Source organism: Limulus polyphemus, unplaced genomic scaffold, assembly GCF_000517525.1.
Source record: "Limulus polyphemus unplaced genomic scaffold, Limulus_polyphemus-2.1.2 Scaffold1659, whole genome shotgun sequence".
NCBI classification, from domain to species: domain Eukaryota; kingdom Metazoa; phylum Arthropoda; class Merostomata; order Xiphosura; family Limulidae; genus Limulus; species Limulus polyphemus.
In genome coordinates, this window is record NW_013667269.1 from 82,317 (window position 1) to 106,662 (window position 24,346).

At 35.7% G+C, this 24,346-nt stretch overlaps 1 protein-coding gene across 1 annotated transcript in view; it reads right to left on the reverse strand.

Annotated features, from left to right (window-relative positions):
* LOC111087034 overlaps nt 1-24,346 on the reverse strand; it is a 193,444-nt gene that overhangs the window by 46,305 nt on the left and 122,793 nt on the right. Inside the window, exon 2 of the mRNA XM_022392190.1 lies at nt 12,711-12,871. Coding sequence (XP_022247898.1) covers nt 12,711-12,871 — 161 coding nt within the window. The remainder of the gene's footprint in view (nt 1-12,710; nt 12,872-24,346) is intronic.

A 24,346-nucleotide genomic window follows, 5' to 3' on the forward strand; every position in this document is an offset into this window, starting at 1 on the left:
CTTTTTCCACTCGATACCACTATCTTATATCTTTGTATTTTAGCTCTGCACTCGGTCACACGATGCCCCTATTTTTATATCTTTGTGTTTTAGCTTTGTATTCGGTTACTCGATGCCTGTGTTTCCTACCTTTGTATATTAACTCTGTGCTTGTCCACTAGATACCACTATCTTATATCTTTGTATTTTAGCTCTGCACTCGGTCACACGATGCCCCTATTTTATATCTTTGTGTTTTAGCTTTGTATTCGGTTACTCGATGCCTGTGTTTCCTACCTTTGTATATTAACTCTGTGCTTGTCCACTAGATACCACTACCTTATATCTTTGTATTTTAGCTCTGCACTCGGTCACACGATGTCCCTATTTTATATCCTTGTTTTTTCTTCTGAGAAATAGTATACATGTCATTTGGAGAACAGTAGACAAAAACTCCGTTTTACTAAAATCTATAAACTGAAGGAGAAGCAACCCCCACATCTGTCCGGAACTATAAAAAACAAATAGAACGTTCATTAAAAAAATATATGGAACTTCAGTTTGATTGATTTGTCGACTAAGTGACAAAATAATTTAATCTTATTTCACTACATCATTTGAGAATTGATTACTACAAAATACATAGTATAACAGTAGAAAAATTAGCAGCACCAGTTAAAAACACACAATGACAACAGATAAAACAACAACGACAACACACACACACACTTACAGAACGTAGAAAGATAACTAGCAATGGTAATGATTTTCTTCGTGTCACAGAAATCGGAAAATTGAAGATACAAGCAGCTCAAACAGTGCTATGTGGGGAAGCCACAGAATTGTTTCTTACTCGTGACTGAATTTTTACACCAGCCAGAGAGAGCAACGCATCAATATTATGTCTTACTGCTACTCACAACAGATATTACTGTTCCGGATTCATGCCTAAACTTTTAATTCAGTCTGAGAGAACAACGCATGCACCAATATTATGGCTTAACGCTGCTCACCATAGCTTGTATTGTTCCTTGCTCGTGACAAGATGTTTAATTCAGTTAGAGAGAACAATGTACCGATATTATGGTGATCAAGAACAAAATGAGTTCAGTGCGCGAATCTCTCTCGTGCCGGATTTACGGGAAATCTCACAGTTCATCAAACCGAGAAGGAAATTAATTCTTATAAAAATACCGTTTATTAAGAATCGCTTTAAAGATACAGAAACAAAGGTAAAGAAACTTGGATATCAGTTTTTGATAAACAAACAAACATTACTACCACACTTAGCGTCCAAACTATTTGGGGTAAGTGTCACTTAAATTCTTCTGTATTCCTAAGAAAAAAACGTTCTTTTCACAATAAAACATGTGTTATTATTTATGTATACATAAAATATTGGTAATAATAAAAAATAGCTTAACTTCTCTGCTTACAGGTCAAAATAAGTAATTTCTTCCTTCATTATACGGCCCCCAGTGGTACAGCGGTATGTCTGCGGACTTCCAACGGGTTTCGATACCCGTGGTGGGCAGAGCACAGATAGCCCATTGTGTAGCTTTGTGCTTAATTCTAGATAAACAAATAAATCCTTCATTATATGGCCTCCCAGTGGCACGGCGGTATGTCTGCGGAGTTCCAACGGGTTTCGATACTCGTGGTGGGCAGAACACAGATAGCCCATTTGTTAAAATCACGTAAGCACACGAGCATAATTTTTCATACTCACTAAAGTTTAAAGATAGAATGATGTCTTTTATCAGAGCTGGGGATTTAGGAAGATTTATAAAATCATTGTTTTTTGTTTTTGTGGCATCAATATTTCATTTGACGAAGATCTCAAGAGAAAAATGTGAACGTGGAAGGTAACGTATTACAGTCTTCTGTTTTTGTATTTTAAAGTAGAATACATATTTAATATTTATTATAATTGAGATAAATGTCCATAATTAGACGAGCTGTCGATTATATACTAAATAGATAGAAACTAGATTTGGCTGTCAAAAGTTTAACCAGTCTCATTACAATACCCCCCCTTCCTTCCATAGGAATCAAATCACCAGATGGGGGGAGAATTCAACTTCACCAACACCTCAAGCGTTTTTCTTTATTCGACAGTTGTTTCAAGGGAAGACCATCTCCCAGTACAGCTTGACAAGTCTACGGGTCTTACATTAAGCTTAACGGGGATTGTCGGACGTAGTGGCTCTGGCTACCAAGGTGTCCCCGGGGATTATTTGCTGACGTAACCATTTCATTAATATTTATATTTGTCGATGTTCGAGTTGCTGGAGGAGAGACGACTACAAAATCCTTGTAGTCCCGCTGGATTCATAGGATATTTTGTTTATTTAATTTACAGCCACCGAGGCAGGGACTACAGCTGAGGACTTGGAGTATCCACTACAGAGGAAGATTTCATGACAGGGATAACAAAGAGGGGGTTTTCGGCATTACATGAAGTAAGCTAGTAGCAAAGAGGCTTTAGCTCCGCTGTTTTTTATTACCACTAAATAAGCAATATCCCCGGAAGAAAATGAATATTTCAATGTTTTATACGTGTTCAAAGTTCTGCTGAGTGTCTTGCATTAACTCTTTATCACTTTTTTTGTAGAATAGAAATGTGTAAAAGTTGAGAATACCGTCAAGACTGGGGTATGATTAATCCATATTTTCAGTTGTGCTCGCGCACACACACATACACACGTTAATGTGTATGACGTCATAAAACTAAAAATTTGCAAAAAAAAACAACAACAAACAACAATAAACAAAAAACACACACTTAGTAAAGCCAGTAATTTTGGGCCTTATATACTGTGATGCCAGTTTATACCTGTTACTTATAATCCTACTAAAAAACAGACTGAGAAATAGTTTTACCTGTCAAAAACGAAAAGATATTAAGCTACATAATCCGAATTACATAATGTATAAAACTAATTTCCTTGATAAATGTTTCGTGACTAAATATAGATTTTAATGTGTGTGTGTTGTTTTTTTTACTGTTGAAAATGGAATTTCGTTACATTAATTCAGTCATGTTAGGTCCTACGTGTATGATATATAACTAAAAGGCATAATTTGGGTTGATTGGTTTACAGTAGAGGGTACAGGAGTGATAGTCATCCTGTCTATTTTCTATTGTCTTCTTACTTGTTCTACATTGAAGATACACGCTGTATCTCAAAAGCAAAGCTTAATTGTTGATTATAGAAAATGAAATAAAGAAACGCATTATTATTCAACGTCATCCGACGAATATCTCAAGAGAAAAGTGTGAACTAAATATACGTGTAGCGAAATGTACTACATTCTTCTGTTCTCGTGTTTTAAAGTAGAATATATTCAATATTTATTATAATTGTGATAAATGTCCATAATTAGATGAGCTGTCGAGTATATAACAAATGGCTAGAAACTGAATATGGCTGTCAATTAATAAGCCACTGTGTTATAAGATTAAGAGTGGTATTTAAAGAATGATATCATGGAGAACGCTTTTGTAAAATCTTAAAAGAGGTCGCTGCAGTACTTTTAAACTTTTCATTTCTTGGAGTTATTATTTTTTTTGTATTATTTAAATCAAACAATATTTTATCAATGTTTGTTGTTGTTTTGTTGAATTTCACGCAAAACTATTCTAGGCCTATCTGAATTAACCGTTCCTAAGTATGAGGTGTTAGACTAGAGAGAAGGCAGTTAAGTAACACCACCAACCGCCAACTCTTGGGCTGCTAGCATATATAATCCTGGTGCTTTGCGCCACAAAACCTCCAATAAACAATCAATTTACGTTTCTCTTGTCAGAAAGAAAAGTGGGATTTGGTTGTCTTTCTTATAACGCATCCACGGCCTCAAAGTATGGAGCACGATTTTGTGTTCTGGCGTTAAGGGGGCGTGGACCAGGGATCCACAGTTCAGCACGTTAGCCACTGGACCGTAGAAAATATATTTTAAGTTTCGTTGGTGAAGGTTTGTTTGTTGTTAAATACAAAGCTACATAGACTTACTCCTAAGCCATTAGGTATATTACTAATTGCTTAGGAGTAAGTCTGTGTAACTTTGTATTTAACAACGAACAAACCTTCACCAACGAAACTTAAAGTATATTAAGGAGTAAGTCTGTGTAGCTTTGTATTTAACAACAAACAAACCTTCACCAACGAAACTTAAAGAGCCACTAGTGAGGTGAGGGAGGGGCTACACAGACTTACTCCTAAGCCACTAGTGAGGTGGGGAGAGGCTATAAATGGAAACTCCACGAAATTTGCAAGTATTAATTTGGTAAAAAAATCACACTTATAATATTTAAACCAAATTAAAGTGGCTATTTTCTGAATCTTTACGAACGTTCAGTGAAGTATTATTTGAGGGATTTGATAAAATGTGAATTAATTGATATAATTTCGAAGTCACGACTTTTTGAGGAATGAGAATGTTCTAATAACTTTTCGTGCTTACAAAGTCGCTTGACATGACCTAGTGCTTAGTGTGCTCGACTGATAATCTGTGGGTCGTGGGTTCAAATCTACTCACCCAACATCCTCACTCTTTCAGCCGTTGTTGCGTTATAATGTGACGTCAAACCCACTATTTGTTGGTAAAGAGTAGCCCAAGATTTAGTGGTGTTGACTAGATGCCTTTCTTTTAATCTAATGTTTTCCAAACTTCAAATAGCGGCGCCCCCCTAACTCAGCATTGCGCCTCCCTTCACATTAATATAATTTTCGCAAGTGATAACAGCAAAAATAACATATTCTTTACCTGTTTTTAATATTTTTTAAAATAAAAAAAAATGTTTATAAGGAGTGGGTTAGACCAAAGTGATAGTTTTGTTAGATTATCGTCGTCTCCAACTCTTCTCTTTCTTCGGTCGTTATTTTTGTGCTCTTCCGCCAAAAGGACGCCCCCAAGGGTACACGCCCCACAATTTACAAAACACTGCTCTAGTTTAATATTTCTAAATTAGGGATAACAAGTTCAATCCCCAAGTGGTTTTGGTTTGTTTGTTTGTTTTAGAGCAAAGCCACATTGGGCTATCTGTTGTTTTCATCACGAGGAATCAAACCATGGATTTTTAGAGTTGTAAGTACGTAGCTTTACCTCCGTCCCACCGGGGTATAATGGTTTTGGTAGATTGTAGAATGAACGTCATAGGTAATCATGTTAAAAACTCGGGTATCCTCGACATTCAGGCTAAAAACAACCATATAATTTGATACAATATTTTAAACCATAGTTTTTACACATCTTTTACATCCAAAAGTTTTATCTCAATCATTTCATAATGCAACAAATTCTTCGATAAATTGTTTCTCGCTACTGTATAATGTTAATGCAGCGGATAACGAATTCCTGGTAAGCCCATTAGGCCGATTCTCGACTTTTGCGGCAAGAAGAAAATAAAGTAAAGCTTCAAAATGAATTCTGATAGGATAATTGAAATATTTTATATCAATTTTAAGAGCCGTTTCCATGGATATGCTATGTGTTGTGATAGCGAGTATTTTTCTTTGTTTTCCTGATTTTCTATGTACTTTTAATACGACAGAAAAACACTGTCAAATGATGTTCATTTGATAGACGATGTTAAATGATGTCCAATGTTGATATACGATGTTAAACCATATCCAATGTTGATATACGATGTTAAAGGATATTCATTTGATATACGATGTTAAAGGATATTCATTTGATATACGATGTTAAATGATATGCATTGTTGGCATTTAATATTTTGATGAACACCCAAACCTGGTTCTTTTTTGGTCAGAAGTCATTGCAATGTTTAAATCATCTTTAGTCGAAAGTCTTGCTTTAAGATTTATTAACAAACTATTTTTAAATCTCAGATTTTTCCAGACATAGGCCAACAGAAGGTCACTATTATGTTTCACGTATTAATGGCACAGTAGTTTTGACGATTACATTCAGTCAATTAAAAAACATCACATAACAATGGATACCTATTATCGGGGAAATAACTGTTTTTACCCTAATGTTTGTTTGTTGGATTCCGCCCCAAGCTACACGAGGGCTATCTTCGCTGGCAGTTCCTAATTTTGAGGTGATGGACTAGAGGAAATACATCTGATTAATATCATCCACTTGTCAGACCGAATAGTGAGATTGTATTTTTAGCGATAGCAGGCCGCGAACAAAAGAAACACAATCCCATTGTCCGGCACGTCAACCACTGAGCCACCCTCGACTCTTTATGTCGAAAGTGGCACATATATTAGTTTCATGTCAAACATGAATACTTTCGAGTTTTTCCAAAAAACAATTTTTTGTTCTTTGTACTCCTTTCATTACAAAATACTAACATTGATTTTCAAAAATTGAAATTTACCCCAAATTTATAATGGACTGAACAACTTAGAACTATAGAAACTGTTAATAAAACCCGTGCACAACACAGAGTCAAACCTGACGCAAACAGTTGTTAGTGAAGATAGGAATCACCATGCTGCTTATTAACTGTTGATTTTTCTCATTTCTAGAAGGCCCGGCATGGCCAGGTGGTTAGGGCGCTCGACTCTCAATCTGCGGGTCGCGGGTTCGAATCCCCGTGTCACCAAACATACTGGTCCCTTTCGTTGGTAAAAGAGTAGCCCAAGAGTTGGCGGTGAGTGGTGATGACGAGCTGCCTTCCCTCTAGTCTTACACTGCTAAATTAGGGACGGCTAGCGCAGATAGCCCTCGTGTAGCTTTGCGCGAAATTCATAACAAACCAAACCATTTCTAGAAGTCAATTCTACCATGTGTTGGTTTAGCAATCGTTATCTCAGCGATTTTTCTTGGGTGTTTATTAAACACGGTGAAGTAAATGGTTTCTTTGTACGAAACTTTATCAGAGTTTGCTCAGTTAAATAGAATAGATAATAAATTACAAAGATTCATCTATATTATTCTTCCAAATAATTATTGACAAGTATAAGGGAAAAAATCGCTAAATAAAAAAGCCATGTATGGCTGACTACTGAACTTGAAAAAAAGAACCAAACAAGATAGGAATGGAAGTGGACAAATCACTTGATCGGCTGATGATCACATAGCAGACTAAGTTGTCTCGACTTGACACGTAGAATAAAATTCCTACATTACTTGCTTCCTCACTTTGTCTATCGAAAACTTAGTGTTTCAATAGAATCTCAGCTTTCATCATTATACATTTCCTTTAGTTAACTTTAGAATACTAGTTTTATGACTATTTTACAATAGAGTAACATTTTACGATTGGAAACTCTGGTTCTATTTCTTTTCCCAGTGAGGAAGCCAGTAATGTGGGAGTTTTATTCTCCATGTAAAGTAGAGACAGCTTAGTCTGTTATGTAATCATCAGACGGATCAAGTGATATGTCCACTTCCATCCCTATCTTGTTTGGTTCCTTTTTTCAAGTTCAGTAGCCCGCCCTACATAGCTTTTGTATTTAGCTATAAATTTTCCCTAATACTTGTTTGTTTACTTTTTTATAATATGGCGTACTTAGGTTACTAGGTTATAGAGTGTATTCTAAGGCTTTACAAATTTTGCATAGAATAATGATAATAAAATAGGCAGTTAAAGTTCGTGAAGACTGTTTGGCTTTATCAAATGACGATAAAATTATAGTTACTGCTAGAACTAGGTTGGCGTTAAGCCTGTTGAAGAAAGATGATGATGAACGAAAATAAGAAATCTCGGATTTGGCTATTCGTTGGTTTTCAACTATGAGACGCTCTGGATAGCTGAAAAGCGGCATATACACCGGAGATAGGGCGACTATACCAGATAGCTCTTCATATCTAGCTTCTGTTGACCTGTAGAGAAGAAAATCCAAATGACTTTCGTACTGCTTTAATATGGGCGTCTGTGCCATCCCTACATAGCGAGCGCTAGCTCCCTCTCCGATAAGATTAGCGGCAGGAACAATCGCGTACCATCAACGTTCGTGAAGTTTGGTGTAGTTTGAATTTCGCGAAAAGCTACACGAGGGCCATCTGTGCAAGTCGTCTCTAATTTAGCAGCGAAAGACTAGAGGGAATGCAGCTAGTGATCACCCCTCCCCAACTCTTGGGCTACTCTTTTACTAAATAATATTGGGATTGACCGTCACACTATAACGTCCCCACGGATGAAAGGGCAAATATATTTAGTGGGACGAGTCAAGCGCCCTAACCACCTGGCCATGCCATGTCCGTCCGCGAAGTTATTTAAATCATGTTCTAGTTACTTTCTTTACCTGTTTTGTGTTTCAATTTTGCGCAAAACTACTTGAGAACTATTTACATTAGCAGTCTCTAATTTTGACGTCATAAACTTTAGGGAAGACCGCTAGTCAACACCACCTATCGACGACTCTTGAGGTACTCTTTACCGAAGAATAGTGGGATTGACCGGTGCATCATAACACCTCCACGACTGAAAAGGGGGAACATATTCGATCGCAGAATTCGAACCCGCGACCGGCAGATTGCAAGTCAGGTACTCTAATCACCAGGCCATGCATTTTTAAAAGAGTCCAACACGTGTAATAGTTTGATTTATTTACAAATTTACTAATTTTGCACCGAAATACAAAATGTACAACAACAGAAATAATCACAATTAAAAGTGTGACAGTGTTTTGTAAGTCGACTAAATATTATATTATTGGAGTATGGTTGACAGATAACCAATAGATGATAAACAATATCGTCTTTATCCTGGAATAAAACTGTTTTGGAATAAGTTACTGGAAGTATTGTAGCTAAGTTGAAAATTAATGACTTTTAGTTGTTTTTGTTGTTTTCTTAGTGCTAAGCTACAAAAGGGCTATTTACACTCTGTCCACTATCGGGAATCGAACTCCGGATTTTATCGTTGTAAGTCTGTAAAATTACTGATAATTTTAATAGATAACTCTTCATGCTAAGTCATAACGTATCGTTTGGTCATGCCTGTTGTTCTGTTTAACTAAGCTAAAATAAGTATTCATTACTTCTGTTATATATTCAAAATCTCACGCAAGATTGAAGACAATTTTGATTATTTCATTGTTCAGGAGGCTATATAAGGGCAAGACAAATTGTGTTACAATCATGATAACAAGATGAAGAAATAAATAGTGCCTAGAACTGGGATTCCATAGTGTTGATAATAGAGTTAAAGAAGACTTGCAACCCGCACTTGTTTCTAGTCTTATCTATAGCTAGATAATTCTGTTTTCTTCACGACGCTGGACAGTTGAGATGACGGTGTGTTTATTCGATGACGTCTGTGCAGACTTTCAAGTCGGAATCCGTAAAAAAGAATTGTATAAAGTTGTCCTATTATCAGAGTTCTAGACAGTCTCTAAGGCGGTCAAAACTAAATAATCTCAATCTGAGAATACTCTAAAAGTTGACAACAATTTAGATAACAACATGATGTTTGAAACCAGGCTTATGTTTTGTTTTGTGTTCTTTGAAATGATAATAATGATCAGACTGTTGTGAAATTCTCAACGTATTTGATGCCTTATAAAAATCATATCAATTACTGGAAAATTACAGAAACAAATTATCATAAACACATCTGTTTCTGTTGTTTCAGTGGAACTTTAAGAGTAGACATAATAGGTTTGAAAACTTTATTGACTACGCTTCGGCTTTTATACTGAGGCCTCATCTTAGAAGCTGAAACGTCCTATTCCCCCTTTTTTTTCAACAGGCAGTTGTAGTCGATTAAATTTTTAAACCTACTAAATCTGTTTCTCTTTCTGTTTGTTTTAAGTGCAAAGCTATACAATGGGCTATTAGTGTTCTGATCACCGCAAGTATCGACACTGGAGGAAGGTGAGGGGTGGTGGTTATAAGCATGTATTTGTTCATATCTATAAATATGAAGTAATAGTGTCCATTCGTATTGGTATTTTGAACTTGAACAGACCTTATGAGACATGAGGGCTGAGTGACCAGGTGAGAAATCCAAAGGGTCTGGCAGAGCCAGTTTTAATTTCAAGCTGCTGATTAGAGAGAAGGAAAACAGCATCCATCGGCTACATTAAACCAAGTAACAGAATACAATTGGAAATACTGAGTATATTGGAACCGTAGTCCAACACTAGTTACTAGGAGGGTGGTAATACATTACCTTTATACAGCAAGATCTTAGTCTCACCCAAATTACAGGAAATCTTAATTTAGTATCAGTCCTGGTTATCTTCAACTGTAAGGGTGGCTACAAAACCGCCCGAGAATATTCAATGATTACGTCACGTTGATGACTACAAAGTCAACTCATAATTTTCAAGGACGGCCTGACATGATCTGGTGGTTAGGGCGCTCGACACTCAATCTGAGGGTCACGAGATCGAATTCCCATCATCGAACATGTTCGCCCTTTCTGCTGTGGAGGTGTTATAATGTGACGGTTAATTCCATTATTCGTTGTAAAAGGAGTAGCCCCAAAATTGGCGGAGGGTAATGTTGACTAGTTGTCTTCCCTCTATTCTATCACTGCTAAATTAGGGACGGCTAACGTAAATAGCCATTGAGAAGCTCTGCGCGAATTTCAAAGAAAATAAACATTTTCAATAGTAAGTTCAGATTGCTGACTAAGTCTAATTGCTGACTGCAGTGTCAGTTAAGAATTTCCAACGAAAAGGTAAGATTGGTGACTACAAAGTCACCAGAGGAACTTTACAGAAAAGCAGAGAAGCAAAAGAAAAATCAACAACAAAAAATACAATACAGTCGGTTTCAACGTTTCTCATAATTTTAATTATGTGGCTATTGGTCCCTTTTTAATCCAGCAAGTGCTCAAGGTGGCAGGTAACGAGAAGAGATATTTAGTAGTAGTGGCTTGCTCTAGGGTTGAGGGATCGTTATAAATTAAATGTTCACTCTCTAGCCTCCACTTCATTTCATACAGTCATTACCCGTCTAGTCAGGAGTAAATGAAAAGTCAGAAAATCTAATGATACGAGAGGAGGTTGAAAAACGGAAAATACGCAATGGAGGCGACTGGATGTCTTACTTCAACCACTGGTGCAATGATTTAACTAGGATCATTTGAGATCGCCCCGGGAAATCCTGACATACGAAGGTTATCGTGTTGCTTTAGTAACAAGTCGGGAAATGCCATTTCTTCAGGCGGCTATTTTTAACTAATTCGAAATTTTAGAAAATCCTTGGCTTTTCCGCATGGCTGCACGAAATTTCGTGAATTATCTTCCGAACGCAGAGACTCATTATCTCTGCCATGAATTTTACTGAACGTGAAAAATCTGTAAAACCAAGCTCAAGTGATGCAAAAGGTTAAGTTTTGGAGTCCAACTACAGTGGAGAAACATCAATTGTTATAGATGTGTGGAATATGTTTTTATATGGAAATTTCACACAAACATTAAAGACGAATACATCTTTTCCGTTATAAGTCTGCACTTAACTGGTGTTGTAACTTATTCAGTCAAGAAAATAATAATAATAATAATAACCAAGCTCAAGTGATGCAAAAGGTTAAGTTTTGGAGTCCAACTACAGTGGAGAAACATCAATTGTTATAGATGTGTGGAATATGTTTTTATATGGAAATTTCACACAAACATTAAAGACGAATACATCTTTTCCGCTATAAGTCTGCACTTAACCGGTGTTGTAATTTATTCAGTCAAGAAAATAATATTTGAAGGATACAAATAATCACTTTAATTGTGTAAATAAGATATCACTTCAACTTAATTTTCAGCTGTTATTAAATGTGTTTGGACACAATCTTCCAGTTCACGAATACAGGACATAAAAGCAATACTTGGTAGATGAAAAAAAGGTAAATTTAAAAATAAAAACAGAGCAACCAGGACTAACTTCAAACAAACCTTCTTGTCTGAGAAAGAAAACCTCTGGATTTTGGCTCGTGTTACCTATTTCATTGTAAAACATTATTTATAGATCTGTTATAAGAATACTCAGTTTTTGTCTGTCCTGAAAATGCACGCACACTTTACTATCTAAATGCGCATGTTCGCGCACTTCTTTTTAACGGATGCAAACAAAAGGCGGATGTAAATATACTTTAGTAGACATCTTGTACTGTAAAGTTTTAAAAGGTTATCAGAGTTTTCAGAAAGGTCTAACGTTAGGCAGCATAATAACATTATAAGTTTATTTATTGATGAGTATTAAGTACGGTAGAGTTTAGCCCTAATTATATTAATGCAAAAAAAACGTACACAAGTTATAGTGTTAATTTATCTTTTTATCGATCATAGGCCGTACTTAATAAAGGCTTAACTAATGTTAGGCCTAAGACGAGTGGACTTGCAGATTTCGGTGTCTGCGATTATAATTATTTTCTTTTATTCTAGAGATTCTGTATTCAAAGAAGTACTGTTGTAATAAACATACTAATTTGACCACAAATGTTTTGAAGGTCTCTTCTGGTATATAGATATTGAGAACACAGTTTAATTGTGTTACATCAATGATACCTTTGTAAATAATTGAAATTATTAGTTTTCGTTAACGAATATTTCAGATCAGTGAATGAATGGTTAAGTTGCATTGTTATGAATTTTCTACACTGCTAACTTTCAAGCTATTATCTTAATTTTGTTTTAAAGATTAAACACGTTAATTTCATCCTTGTTCAATTTGTTTTTAACATCAACCAACAACAAAATCGAATACATCATTAGGTAATACTAAAAATTAAAGTGAGTTTCATTAAAATAGATAAGAAACAAACAATAAAACCTATGTAGATTAATATAAATCAAATTTACCGTTTTATAAAACATGCAGGATCTTCTATCTTCATCTTCGCCTTCAGGACAGTCAATAAAGCCATCACATAGCACGTGGTCATCTATACAGCGGTATCGTCCCATTGTGTCTGCTGTGGGACAAGCGAAACGTTCAATTCCATCTTCAGCTGGCGGGCATTCTGAAACGCAGAAAACAAGCAATGAATTACACGTCCACTTTTTTGATCACAAAAGTGCTGATCAAGATTCGAAGGTTTAGATCTTTAATATTTTCTTTCCAGACTATCTGTATTGTGGCTTTCAATATGTGTTCCAAACAAGACGTCTGGTAACTTAAATACAGAGACATCTCAAAGGCAAATAGACACCATGATTTTTTCAATAGTCATTTATCTCACATTATCAACTTGACAAAAATGTTTACAAATGTGCATCAGTACTTAGTCGATTTGACACAAGCATTTTTCAGTGCTTTGATGAGTTCTGCAATTTTCTCCTGTAGGATCTTGACCCAGGATGCACGCAAAACATCAAGTAGCTATCCACGGACGCTGGTTTTCTGGAACTTCTTCTCACTGCTCGAGCAGATATGGCCCAGACATGTTTGATGGAGTTCATATCAGATGACTGACTTGGCCATGGGAGCTGTTGAATGTCTTTCTTAATTAAATGACTATTGAATAAACATCATGGTGTCTATTTACTTTTGAGATGTTTCTGTACATACATTCCAGACACACTGTCCTTACTTTCAATAGATACACTCCAGACAAAATACCTTATAACCTTTATTATATCTAATCCAAACAAAACGCCCTGTGACTTCGCTATATACACTCCAAACAAGATATCCCTACTTTCAATAGATACACTCTAGACAAAGGACCTTGGGATATTCATTATATACAAGCCAGATAAATTGCCTTGTAACCTTCGATATATATAATCCAAAATGCGGGATAAGATGGCCGGTTACTTCCACTGAATGTATTCCATAAAGATGTTCTTAATTTCAGACAAAATTTATTCCCAAAAGTGGAGGTTATGTGAACTGTAACTTTTAAGATAGTATACTGTTTATCTAACATTCAATTTACTTGAGATAGGAGGAGCTGTATGTTTTCATTATCAACCCACGAAAGAAATACAGTAGTTTCCAATTTTGTCAGTCTACATTCAGCTACTTTCAACAGAAGATATAATGTATAGTTAAATTCCTGTTCTCTTTTTTTACACAAACGCATTCTAAAAGAAATAAGAAATAAATCTTAATCTCAGATACTGTTAGTAGAAATTCTGAAAGAAAAATTCATTGTTTATGTCAAATTTCTAGTAAATGCTTTTATTATCAATTACTTTAAGACTTATAAGATCCACTGAATGTTGTTTCACACTAAGAACATTTTAAAAGAATGAACTTTTAATGATTACTCACTTTGTATCCCTTTGAAAGTTAATATAGAATGTTGAATTATTCGATGGTATTCGATTATAAGACATATTGAAGTATTATTCATGATGGAACATAGTATATTATTATTATCTTAAAAATCTTATTAGATGCAACAAAAAGAAAGTATCGTGGATTTTTTTATACCTAAGAACCTACAATTAATTACATTTAAGACAGCGTATTTAAAATAAACTATCTAGAATCTCAGTTTATTGGAGGATTTGTTCGTGAATTCAGATTAGAACTTTTATTTTCAACTTCTTCAAATGAACAAATACAGCCTTGATTCATTAACTTTAAGCATTTTCATTCGGCCCCCCCCCCCTCCGTGGCACAGCGGATTGTCTGCGGACTTACAACGCTAGAATCCGGATTTCGATACCAGTGGTGGGCAGAGCACAGATAGCTTATTGTGTAGCTTTGTGCTTAATTACAAACAAACAAACAATTAATTCTGGGTTAACTTATTACAATTTCAATATCAAAAATGTTTCTAAATATACTTTTCTCGGGGTCAAAGTTGAAAGATAATGAATTGAGAAATTAATTGGTTGTTTGTTTCGAACATTCGCGCAAAACTACTCAAGGGCTATCTGCACCATCCGTCTCTAACTTTAAACTGACTGACTAGAGAGAAGGCAGTTAGTCTACAGCACTCACCGCCAACCTTTGGGTTACTATTGTCTAATAGAATAGTAGGATTTGACCTTTACAATTTACCCACCGCTTCAAAGTGTTATTTGGCGGTACAAGGACTCGAACTATAGATCCACAGATTTACAGCCCGACACGTTAACTGGTGGACATGGTCAACCCTATCAACTAAAACTTAATTATGATATCAATAATCACACAGATGTTTTCGGTGCATCCAATAAAAAGTATTGTTTATAGTCTGTAAACGACTAGGTACTTCAACTAATAAAACTAAATATCGTTTAAAGTTTTTGGTTAATCAATCGTCCGTATTTTCATCAACTTACATGAGATTTGGTACAGGTCCCACACATTGACAAACAAAATGGTGGACTTGCCCATTTTTAGTAATTATAGGGGTGTCAATATGCCAAGCACAATTTTAGGTTTTTTTTGGCAATTACGCCACCGTATTTCGGCCAATATAGATGAGATTTGGTACAAAGATACTTTTTTACTACAGGTCCCATACATATAGATACAGAAATATGGGATATGCCCATTTTTTGTAATTTTAGGGGTCAAAAGATTAATTTTAGGGGCTTGAATTAATTGCTTAGCCTTGTTTTGACCAATTTACATGGAATTTGGTGCAAAGATACTTTTCTATAGGTCCCACACATTGACAAACAAAAATGGTGGACTTGCCCATTTTTAGTATTTATAGGGTTAAGATGCCCCCAAAATCATAATTTTAGGGGTTTCTTTTGACAATTATTCCGCCATATTTCAGCCAACGTCCATGGGATTTGGTAGAAAGATACATTTTTACACGTTCCGTACAGATATTTACAATTTTGTAATTTTTGTCTTTTGCTCAATGTTTTGCTCCTAGAAAATATGTTTATTAATAATTTTGTTTAAAATAATTTAATCTAAAACTAAATACAATAAACAATGTAATGAAACTGAGATTATGAATGTTATTTTTTTTTCCTTTCAGCCGTGGGAACATTATAATGTGATGGCCAATCCTACTATTCGTTGGTAAAGAGTAGCCCAAAAGTTGGCGGGGGGTGATTAGCTGCCTTCCCTATAGTATTTAACTGCTGGATTAGGGACGGCTAGCGGAGATAGCCCTCGTGTAACTTTGCGCGAACTTCTAAACAAACCAAACCTGTTGAGAGTACTTGATAGGTGGTACGTGTCCTTGATTAGCCATTCTTTTAATCAGTAGGTTTAGGTTAGGAATGGTTGCAATTTGTGGGCTGTGACATGACTTTTTAGCCCATGTGTTGCATATGGTGCCATCTAGGTTGAAAATACTAATAACGCTTCTAATAATTATATGTAGTTTTAAATTTTGTCTGTTTGAAGTTAAGCCCAAAGCTACACAATGGGCTACTTGTGATCTGTCCACCACGGGTATCGAAACCCGGTTTCTATCGTTGTAAGTCCGCAGACATACCGCTGTGCCAATAGAGGGGCTATTTTTAAATCACTGAAAATGTGATCAGTTGACGAGTTTCAAGGTGTTAAAAATATTAATAATACGCACATGTGGGATTCAAGGTGTTAAAAATATTAATAATACGCACATGTGGGATTCAAGGTGTTAAAAATATTAATAATACACATAAGTGGGATTCAAGGTGTTAATAATATTAATATTACACATAAGTGGGATTCAAGGTGTTAATAATATTAATATTACACACAGGTGGGATTCAAGGTGTTAAAAACATTAATAATATGTACAGGTGGGATTCAAGGTGTTAAAATATTAATAATACACACAGGTGTGATTTAAGGTGTTAAAAATATTAATATTACACACAGGTGGCATTCAAGGTGTTAAAATATTAATAATACACACAGGTGTGATTTAAGGTGTTAAAATATTAATATTACACACAGGTGGCATTCAAGGTGTTAGAAATATTACTATTACACACAGGTAAGATGCAAGGTGTTAACAAATATTAATATTACACACAGGTAGGATTCAAGGTGTTAAAGATATTAATAATCCACACAGGTGGGATTCAAAATATTGTTTTTAATATCATAGCGAATGAATGCATTATGTCTACCGGATTTGTAAACATTAGGGGTTTATAATACATTGCATGCATAATTTAAAAAATGTGTTTAAATTTCTGTTCCTAATCTACTTTGTTTCAAATATCAATCTGTTCTGTAACAATGAAAAAAAAACGTAATTTTGAAGTATTAATTTATTTTCGTTGTCTGTTTTGTGAACAGGTAATAGAAAGATCAGATGTGTTCGCCGTTGCAATCCTTAACGTCCTATGCACGATGGAGGTGTTAAAAAATCCTTCAACAAGACCTATATACATTTTAAGTGTTAAATGAAATCCAAAGTAATCACGTACAATTAAGTTTTTATCATTTATAAAGTTTTCTATAATTATCAAGTTGTTACTCGTGTAGATTGTAAGCTCATTCGATACCGAGACTCTAAGATTGCCCTTTGAAATCAGTCAGTGTATAACAAAATAAATATAAATAATTTAATCATTCGTTCTTGATGGGGTTGATATGGTCTGGTGGTTAGGGCACTCGACTAGCAATCTGCGATTTGCGGGATTGAAACCCTTCGCCAAATATGCTCGCCCTTTCAGCCGTGGAGGCGTTGTATGTGACGGTCAATCCAGCTATTCGTTGGTAAAGAGTAGAACAAGAATTAGCGGCTTGTGGTGTTTGCTAACTGCCGCCCATCTAGTCTATCACTTCAAAATTAGGGAGGGCCAGCGGAGGTAATTCTGAAGTGGCTTCACGCGAAATTCAACAAACAAACATTTATTGTTTATGATATTGTATATATTGCTAGCTATTCTAGACTAGCTGGATGAAATTAATGTCGTTCATAAACGTTTTGGGCCCGGCATGGCCAAGTGGTTAGGGCTTTCGACTAGCAATCTGAGAGTCGCGGGTTCGAATCCCCGTCACACCAAACATGCTCGCCCTTTCAGCCGTGGGGGCGTTATAATGTGACGGTCAATCCCACTATTCGTTGGTAAAAGAGTAGTCCAAGAGTTGGCGGTGGGTGGTGATGACTAGCTGCCTTTACTCTAGTCTTACACTACTAAATTTGGGACGTCTAGCGCAGATAGCCCTCGTGTAGCTTTTCGCGAAATTCAAAACAAACAAAAAAAACTATTTTTTTATTATTTTTGTTATTGGTGGAAACAGACAGTGAATATATACACATGAAAAGCTTAATCTATGTACATCAATAGCATGAAGTTGACTTTATTAATAAACTCTAGGAATTTACTTTTTGTAATAAAATAAAGAAAGTTATAAAGTACCAAAATCTGATTTTATCAAGATAGTGAAGAATAAACGTGTATGTCAAATTTTTAACTTAAACCGAAGCCTACATTTCTGTTTCAACCAATTTGAACTCCAGAGACCACGCTCTTACGATAAGTTTGTGTTACACCCGGAACCTATTCAACTGCCACTAGCTATTTCAATTTACCATTTCAACTACAAAATTTAATTTGCTGTTCGATTCTGTTCCGCCTATATTTGTGAAGTACACTTATAATGGATTTTCTGACGAAGCTGTAGAAGTGGAACAAAGAACGACAAACGTATTGTAGTAATAGGGATTTGTGCTTTGTCCTAAAAGGCGTGGATCAGAACACTGAGCACGTTTCATATTAGTAGTTACATACTATAATAATTATTCCATCTTGCCCGATGAGAGCCAACATTAAAATTCATATTTAGTAGAAGGGATCTTCCATGCTTTGTGTCAGTTTGTTGTTAAGCACAATGCTATACAATTGGCCATCTGTGCTGTGCACACTACGGGTATGAAAACTTGTTTTTTAGCGTTATAAGTCTTCAGACTGCTGAGCTACTAGAGAGCTATTTGTGTCAGATTTAGAATGAATGTTTAAATGAATTGATCACATTGAAAGACTTTGATATATATACTTTATTGATTCTAGGTAAATCATGAACTCCTGCTGTGTTCCTTTATGTTTTAAACTTGTTTTATAATTTTCCAGTGAAGCAACGTTAACGTTCTTTAATTATGGACGAGTTCCTCTTCAGTAAGTTGGTTTAATTCGTCAACTTTTGATCTGAGCAACTAGATGTCTTTCTCTATATATTTCGAATATAACCCTATTTAATTAAAAATGCTTTGTATATGTTAATTTCAAATCACCCATTGTACCTCCAATGAGCTTTATGCCTTTGGTTTGTTTAAATTAGTCTAAGAAGCCGATATCCACGTAAAGTGGAAAGTTTGTCAAGATGGATGATCTAAGATTGATCTCGCCGTCCTCTACAGAAGCTTGTTGTATAGAATATTGCGTTGCCAGGCAATAATGTGCAATCATTGTCATCAGGTCGAGCAGGAACTAGCTACAAGGAAGAGAGTTCCAGGAACAATAGAACATCATTCATATAACTTTCGGTTAACTTTCTTTCGATTTAAAAAAAAAAAGTATAACGTCGTTGTTTCGTTCTTTATCGATAGGGGCAGAAAACATTTTGTTTGTGTTTTTCCAATCTTGTTTTTATCTCATTCCATCTTTCGTGAAAAAGAGGCAAAAAAGAAAACATTTCATACAGAAACTTCCAGGTTGTAATTTGTTAGTTGTTAACTGCAAAGCTACGCAACGGACTATCAGTGCTGTGCCCACCAGGGATATCGAATCTAGATCTTGAACGTTATAAGTCTACACAGTTGCCGCTTAGATTTGGGGAGGCTCCAGGTTATACAATTAATTGGTTTGTTTGTAGTTAAGCGCAAAGCTACACAATGGGTTAGCTGTGCTTGTAGCGAATATATCTTTCAAGTTTTGCTTTGTTGTGTGTTTTAACGTAAACCTAAAAAAATGGCTATTTATGCATGTCGCGGGTATGGAACCCAGAATGTTGGTGTTATACGCTCTAAAGCTTACTGCGGAATCATCAAACCAGCAGAACACTACCTTATAAGTAAGTGATTTTCACACGGAATCATCAGACCATCAGAAAACTACCTTCTAAGTAAGTGGATCTTCACCTTGAATCATCAGGCCATCAGAAAAACTACCTTATAAGTAAGTGGATCTTCACACTGAATCAACAGACCATCAAAAAACTTCCTTATAAGTAAATAGATTTTCACACTAAATCACCAGTCCATCAGAACACTACCTTCTAAGTAACTGGATCTTCACACTGAATCATCAGGCCATCAAAAACTACCTTATAAGTAAGTGGATCTTCACACTGAATCATCAGGCCATCAGAATACTACCTTCTAAGTAAGTGGATTTTCACACTGAATCATCATACCATCAGAAAACTACCTTCTAAGTAAGTGGATCTTCACCCTGAATCATCAGGCCATCAGAACACTACCTTCTAAGTAAGTGGATCTTCGCACTGAATCATCAGACCATCAGAAAACTACCTTCTAAGTAAGTGGATCTTCGCACTGAATCATCAGACCATCAGAAAAGTACCTTATAAGTAATTGGATTTTCACATTGAATCATCAGACCATCAGAAAAGTATCTTATAAGTAATTTGAAACACTACGTTATAAGTAAGTGGATCTTCACACTAAATCATCAGACCATCAGAACACTACCTTATAAGTAAGTGGATCTTCACACTAAATCATCAGACCATCTTGTAAGTAAGGAGGTCTTCACACTATATGTAGGATTTGAACTCTATTTTATTTTTTGCTCTTGGTTTTCTTCTTCTTGCAATAACATTCCCTCTTGTTTATATATCATTGGTACAAAGCCTATGTTAAGTGTAAATCTTAAATTGAAAACCTACACAGTAGAAGATCTAGAAAATACGGAATTTTAATCAACTGTTGAACTTGATGCAGCCCTAAACTTGGTGCTGTACCTACTAAATGGCCTTGATGCAGCCCTAAACTTGGTGCTATACCTACTAAATGGCCTTGATGCAGCCGTAAACTTGGTGCTATACCTACTAAATGGCCATGATGCATCCCTAAACTTGGTGCTATACCTACTAAATGGCCTTTATGCAGCCCTAAACTTGGTGCTACACCTATTAATAGACTTGATGCAGCCCTAAACTTGGTGCTGTACCTACTAAATGGCCTTGATGCAGCCCTAAACTTGGTGCTGTACCTACTAAATGGCCTTGATGCAACCCTAAACTTGGTGCTATAACTACTAAATGGCCTTGATGTAGCCCTAAACTTGGAGCTAGACCTACTAATTGGCCTTGATGCAACCTAAACTTGGTGCTATACCTACTAAATGGTCTTTATGCGGCCCTAAACTTGGTGCTACACCTACTAAATAGCCTTGATACAACCCTAAACTTGGTGCTATACCTACTAAATGGCCTTGATGCAGCCCTAAACTTGGTGCTATACCTACTAAATGGCCTTTATGCAACCCTAAACTTGGTGCTATACCTACTAAATGGCCTTGATGCAACCCTAAACTTGGTGCTATAACTACTAAATGACCTTGGTGCAGCCCTAAACTTGGTGCTATACCTACTAAATAGCCTTGATGCAACCCTAAACTTGGTGCTATACCTACTAAATGGCCTTAATGCAGCCCTAAACTTGGTGCTATACCTACTAAGTGGCCTTGATGCAACCCTAAACTTGGTGCCATTCCTACTAAATGGCTCAATATTCTCGATTATTTACTAACGTTCTCTCTGTTTTCTCTCCACAAAGACACTTCCTTTTGTACACTAACAGTTTGATCTATGGCTTAGGGTCGGGGGTTGGGGTGTTTAGAGAAATCAGCCGTTTCAGTTGTTGCTGTCATGTGATCTGACGAAAAAGACATATGCATGTCAACTTAATATGTCTTGGCACTGAAGTTCTATTGTAAGAAATACAAACAAACTGTCGGAAAGAGGAGATTGTTGGTCTAAGATCTGGAGCTCTGTTTAAAATCTGGAATATTTTTGAAACACAACTATTCAATATCTCTCCTATAAAACAGTAGTAACACTATACTTAATTCACAAAGACTAAACCAAATATCTCTGTTTTCCACACGTGCTGTTTAAGTTTTCGAAACACTCCTTAATCACATTCAACATGAGTTCTTTAGGTGTTGATATTACAAAACACATGGCATTTTAGTCCTGGGAGACATGACTGGAGCCACACTACTCCTACTGGGCATAGTATGAGAGTCTGTATTTTATAGGAGTTGTCCCGGTATGACACTTTATGATTGGTTCGAAGATATCTAATCACAATTTAACTCTCAAGACATTAGAAGGTAGAACCTACTGCTGATAGACAGCATGTTAGTAGGTATTCACAAACATGCTGGTGTTAATCACTGTGCAATAATCACATGTCTTTCTTGAGCTCTGGTTTAAATTAACAAGAATATTGATTTTGACTCAGTGTAATTATAGCTTCTTTGTCATACATGATTAAAGCAATAGGTCTATAGAGTTAATTATAGTCTAATTTTAAATATTTCAAGTGAACTACGCATTCTTGTTCTTATCCTACACACTTTAGGCTTAACGTAGAACATTTCTCGAGTTAAGTACTTCGAATAGTGAATATACTGAAGCAAGGTTTGAGTAATATTACAAGCAACCACGAAGTTTTAAAATGTAAAGTATTTTTGGCTAATTCGAATATATGAGGTCACTATGTTTTTGTTGTTAAATATACCACAGTTTAAAGGTTTGGTACTGATGATCCTCCGTAGTTTTCTGTGATATTACTCATCTTCCACTTCCATGTTCGAGCTGTACATCTCAAACTGTCTCATGTACTTATGTGAAGTTGCCTTATCAGTCAAGCTGGAGTGTGAAAATAAATATATTTAGATTCTGTAATAAAAGAAAAACACGAACGGGGGATCATAGGTCACAAAAACTCCACCATTAGCCATTTAATTGAGTGGAGTTACTTGAGTGAATATTTACCAAATATAATGTTTTTATATATTACTTTACGCTTGATTGTCATTTTCTCTAATTTTGAGTTTTTGATGATGTGAAAGACAACAGCAATCACCAATGACTCTTGAGCTCCCAGAATTGAGTAATGGGATTTGACAACAACAGCAATCACCAATAACTCTTGAGCTCCTACAATTGAGTAATGGGACTTGACAACAACAGCAATCACCAGTAACTCTTGAGCTACTACAACTGAGTAATGGGATTGGACAGTCACTCTTAGAACGCATCCATAGCTTCAAAGTGAGGACCGCGATGTTTCAACGGCAACGAGACGCAAACCAAGGACCTTTGGATACACAGTCTGCCACGCCAACAGGCCTAGTTTTTGTTAAATACCATAAAGTAACAATAAAACAAATACCACGAGTGAGCAATGAACGACAGCCGAGATTTAGTCATTTACATTAAGATTTCTTGGTTTTTGTTCGCTATTGATTGTCGGTTTCTAATTGGAACATTGTATTTAAGTAAACCATTCTTGCTGTTAACACGTCACTTTATGTCTTGTTGCTATGGTTACATTTACTGAAGCCATTCCAACCAATGTTAAAATCATTGTGCATTATATTGTCATAACAATAAAGAAATACACGTTATTTATAAACTTCAAATATAACAGCTTTGTTCTTCTTCTGAATTATGGTAGTTACTATATTGTTAAATTTACTTTTTGAGATAGATTTTTACCAATAACTCTTCGGAAGCGGAAATATTATTCAACCTCCTACAGAGATATTTCGTTAAATGGCCAAAGATGGCAGCACTGTCATCAAAACATAGCGGAAGAATAACTAATTAAAACTTTGAAAAACAATAACAATACCATCAGTACTTTTTCCACTCATTTTTCACATAGCATGTTTTTTTAGCTGGTTTTTTACGGATCTATCACCAAACACTCCAAGGAAAATCCCAAATCAAAGATCAGTGAAAGATTTGTAGAAAATATTTTCAGATCGTCTAGGCACTGAAGCGACACGTAGGATGAACAGCGACATCAGAGCCCTCTAAGGTTACTAGCCAGAGGGAGATCAATCAGCAAACACCATATAGTTGTCGATGGAGGCACAGATAATAGTTAACCTATTTGTATTACTGAATTATTTATTTGGGGTATTTGGATTAATTATCTGTAGTTCTGGGATTACTGATCTGTGTTTCTGGATGTGTTATATGTACTATTGTATTATATATCTCTGGTGATGAGATTAAATATATGTGTGTTTCTGAACTATTGATCTGTAGTGTTTGGATTATTTATCTGTGTTAATGGGTTAGTTACCTGTGTTAATGGATTACTTATTTGTGCTACTGAACTATTTATCTGTATTGCTTGGATTATTTATCTGTGTTAATGGGTTAGTTACCTGTGTTACTGGATTATTTATCTGAGTTAATGGGTTAGTTACCTGTGTTAATGGATTACTTATTTGTGATACTGAACTATTTATCTGTAGTGCTTGGATTATTTATCTGTGTTAATGGGTTAGTTACCTGTGTTACTGGATTATTTATCTGTGTTAATGGGTTAGTTACCTGTGTTACTGGATTATTTATCTGTGTTAATGGGTTAGTTACCTGTGTT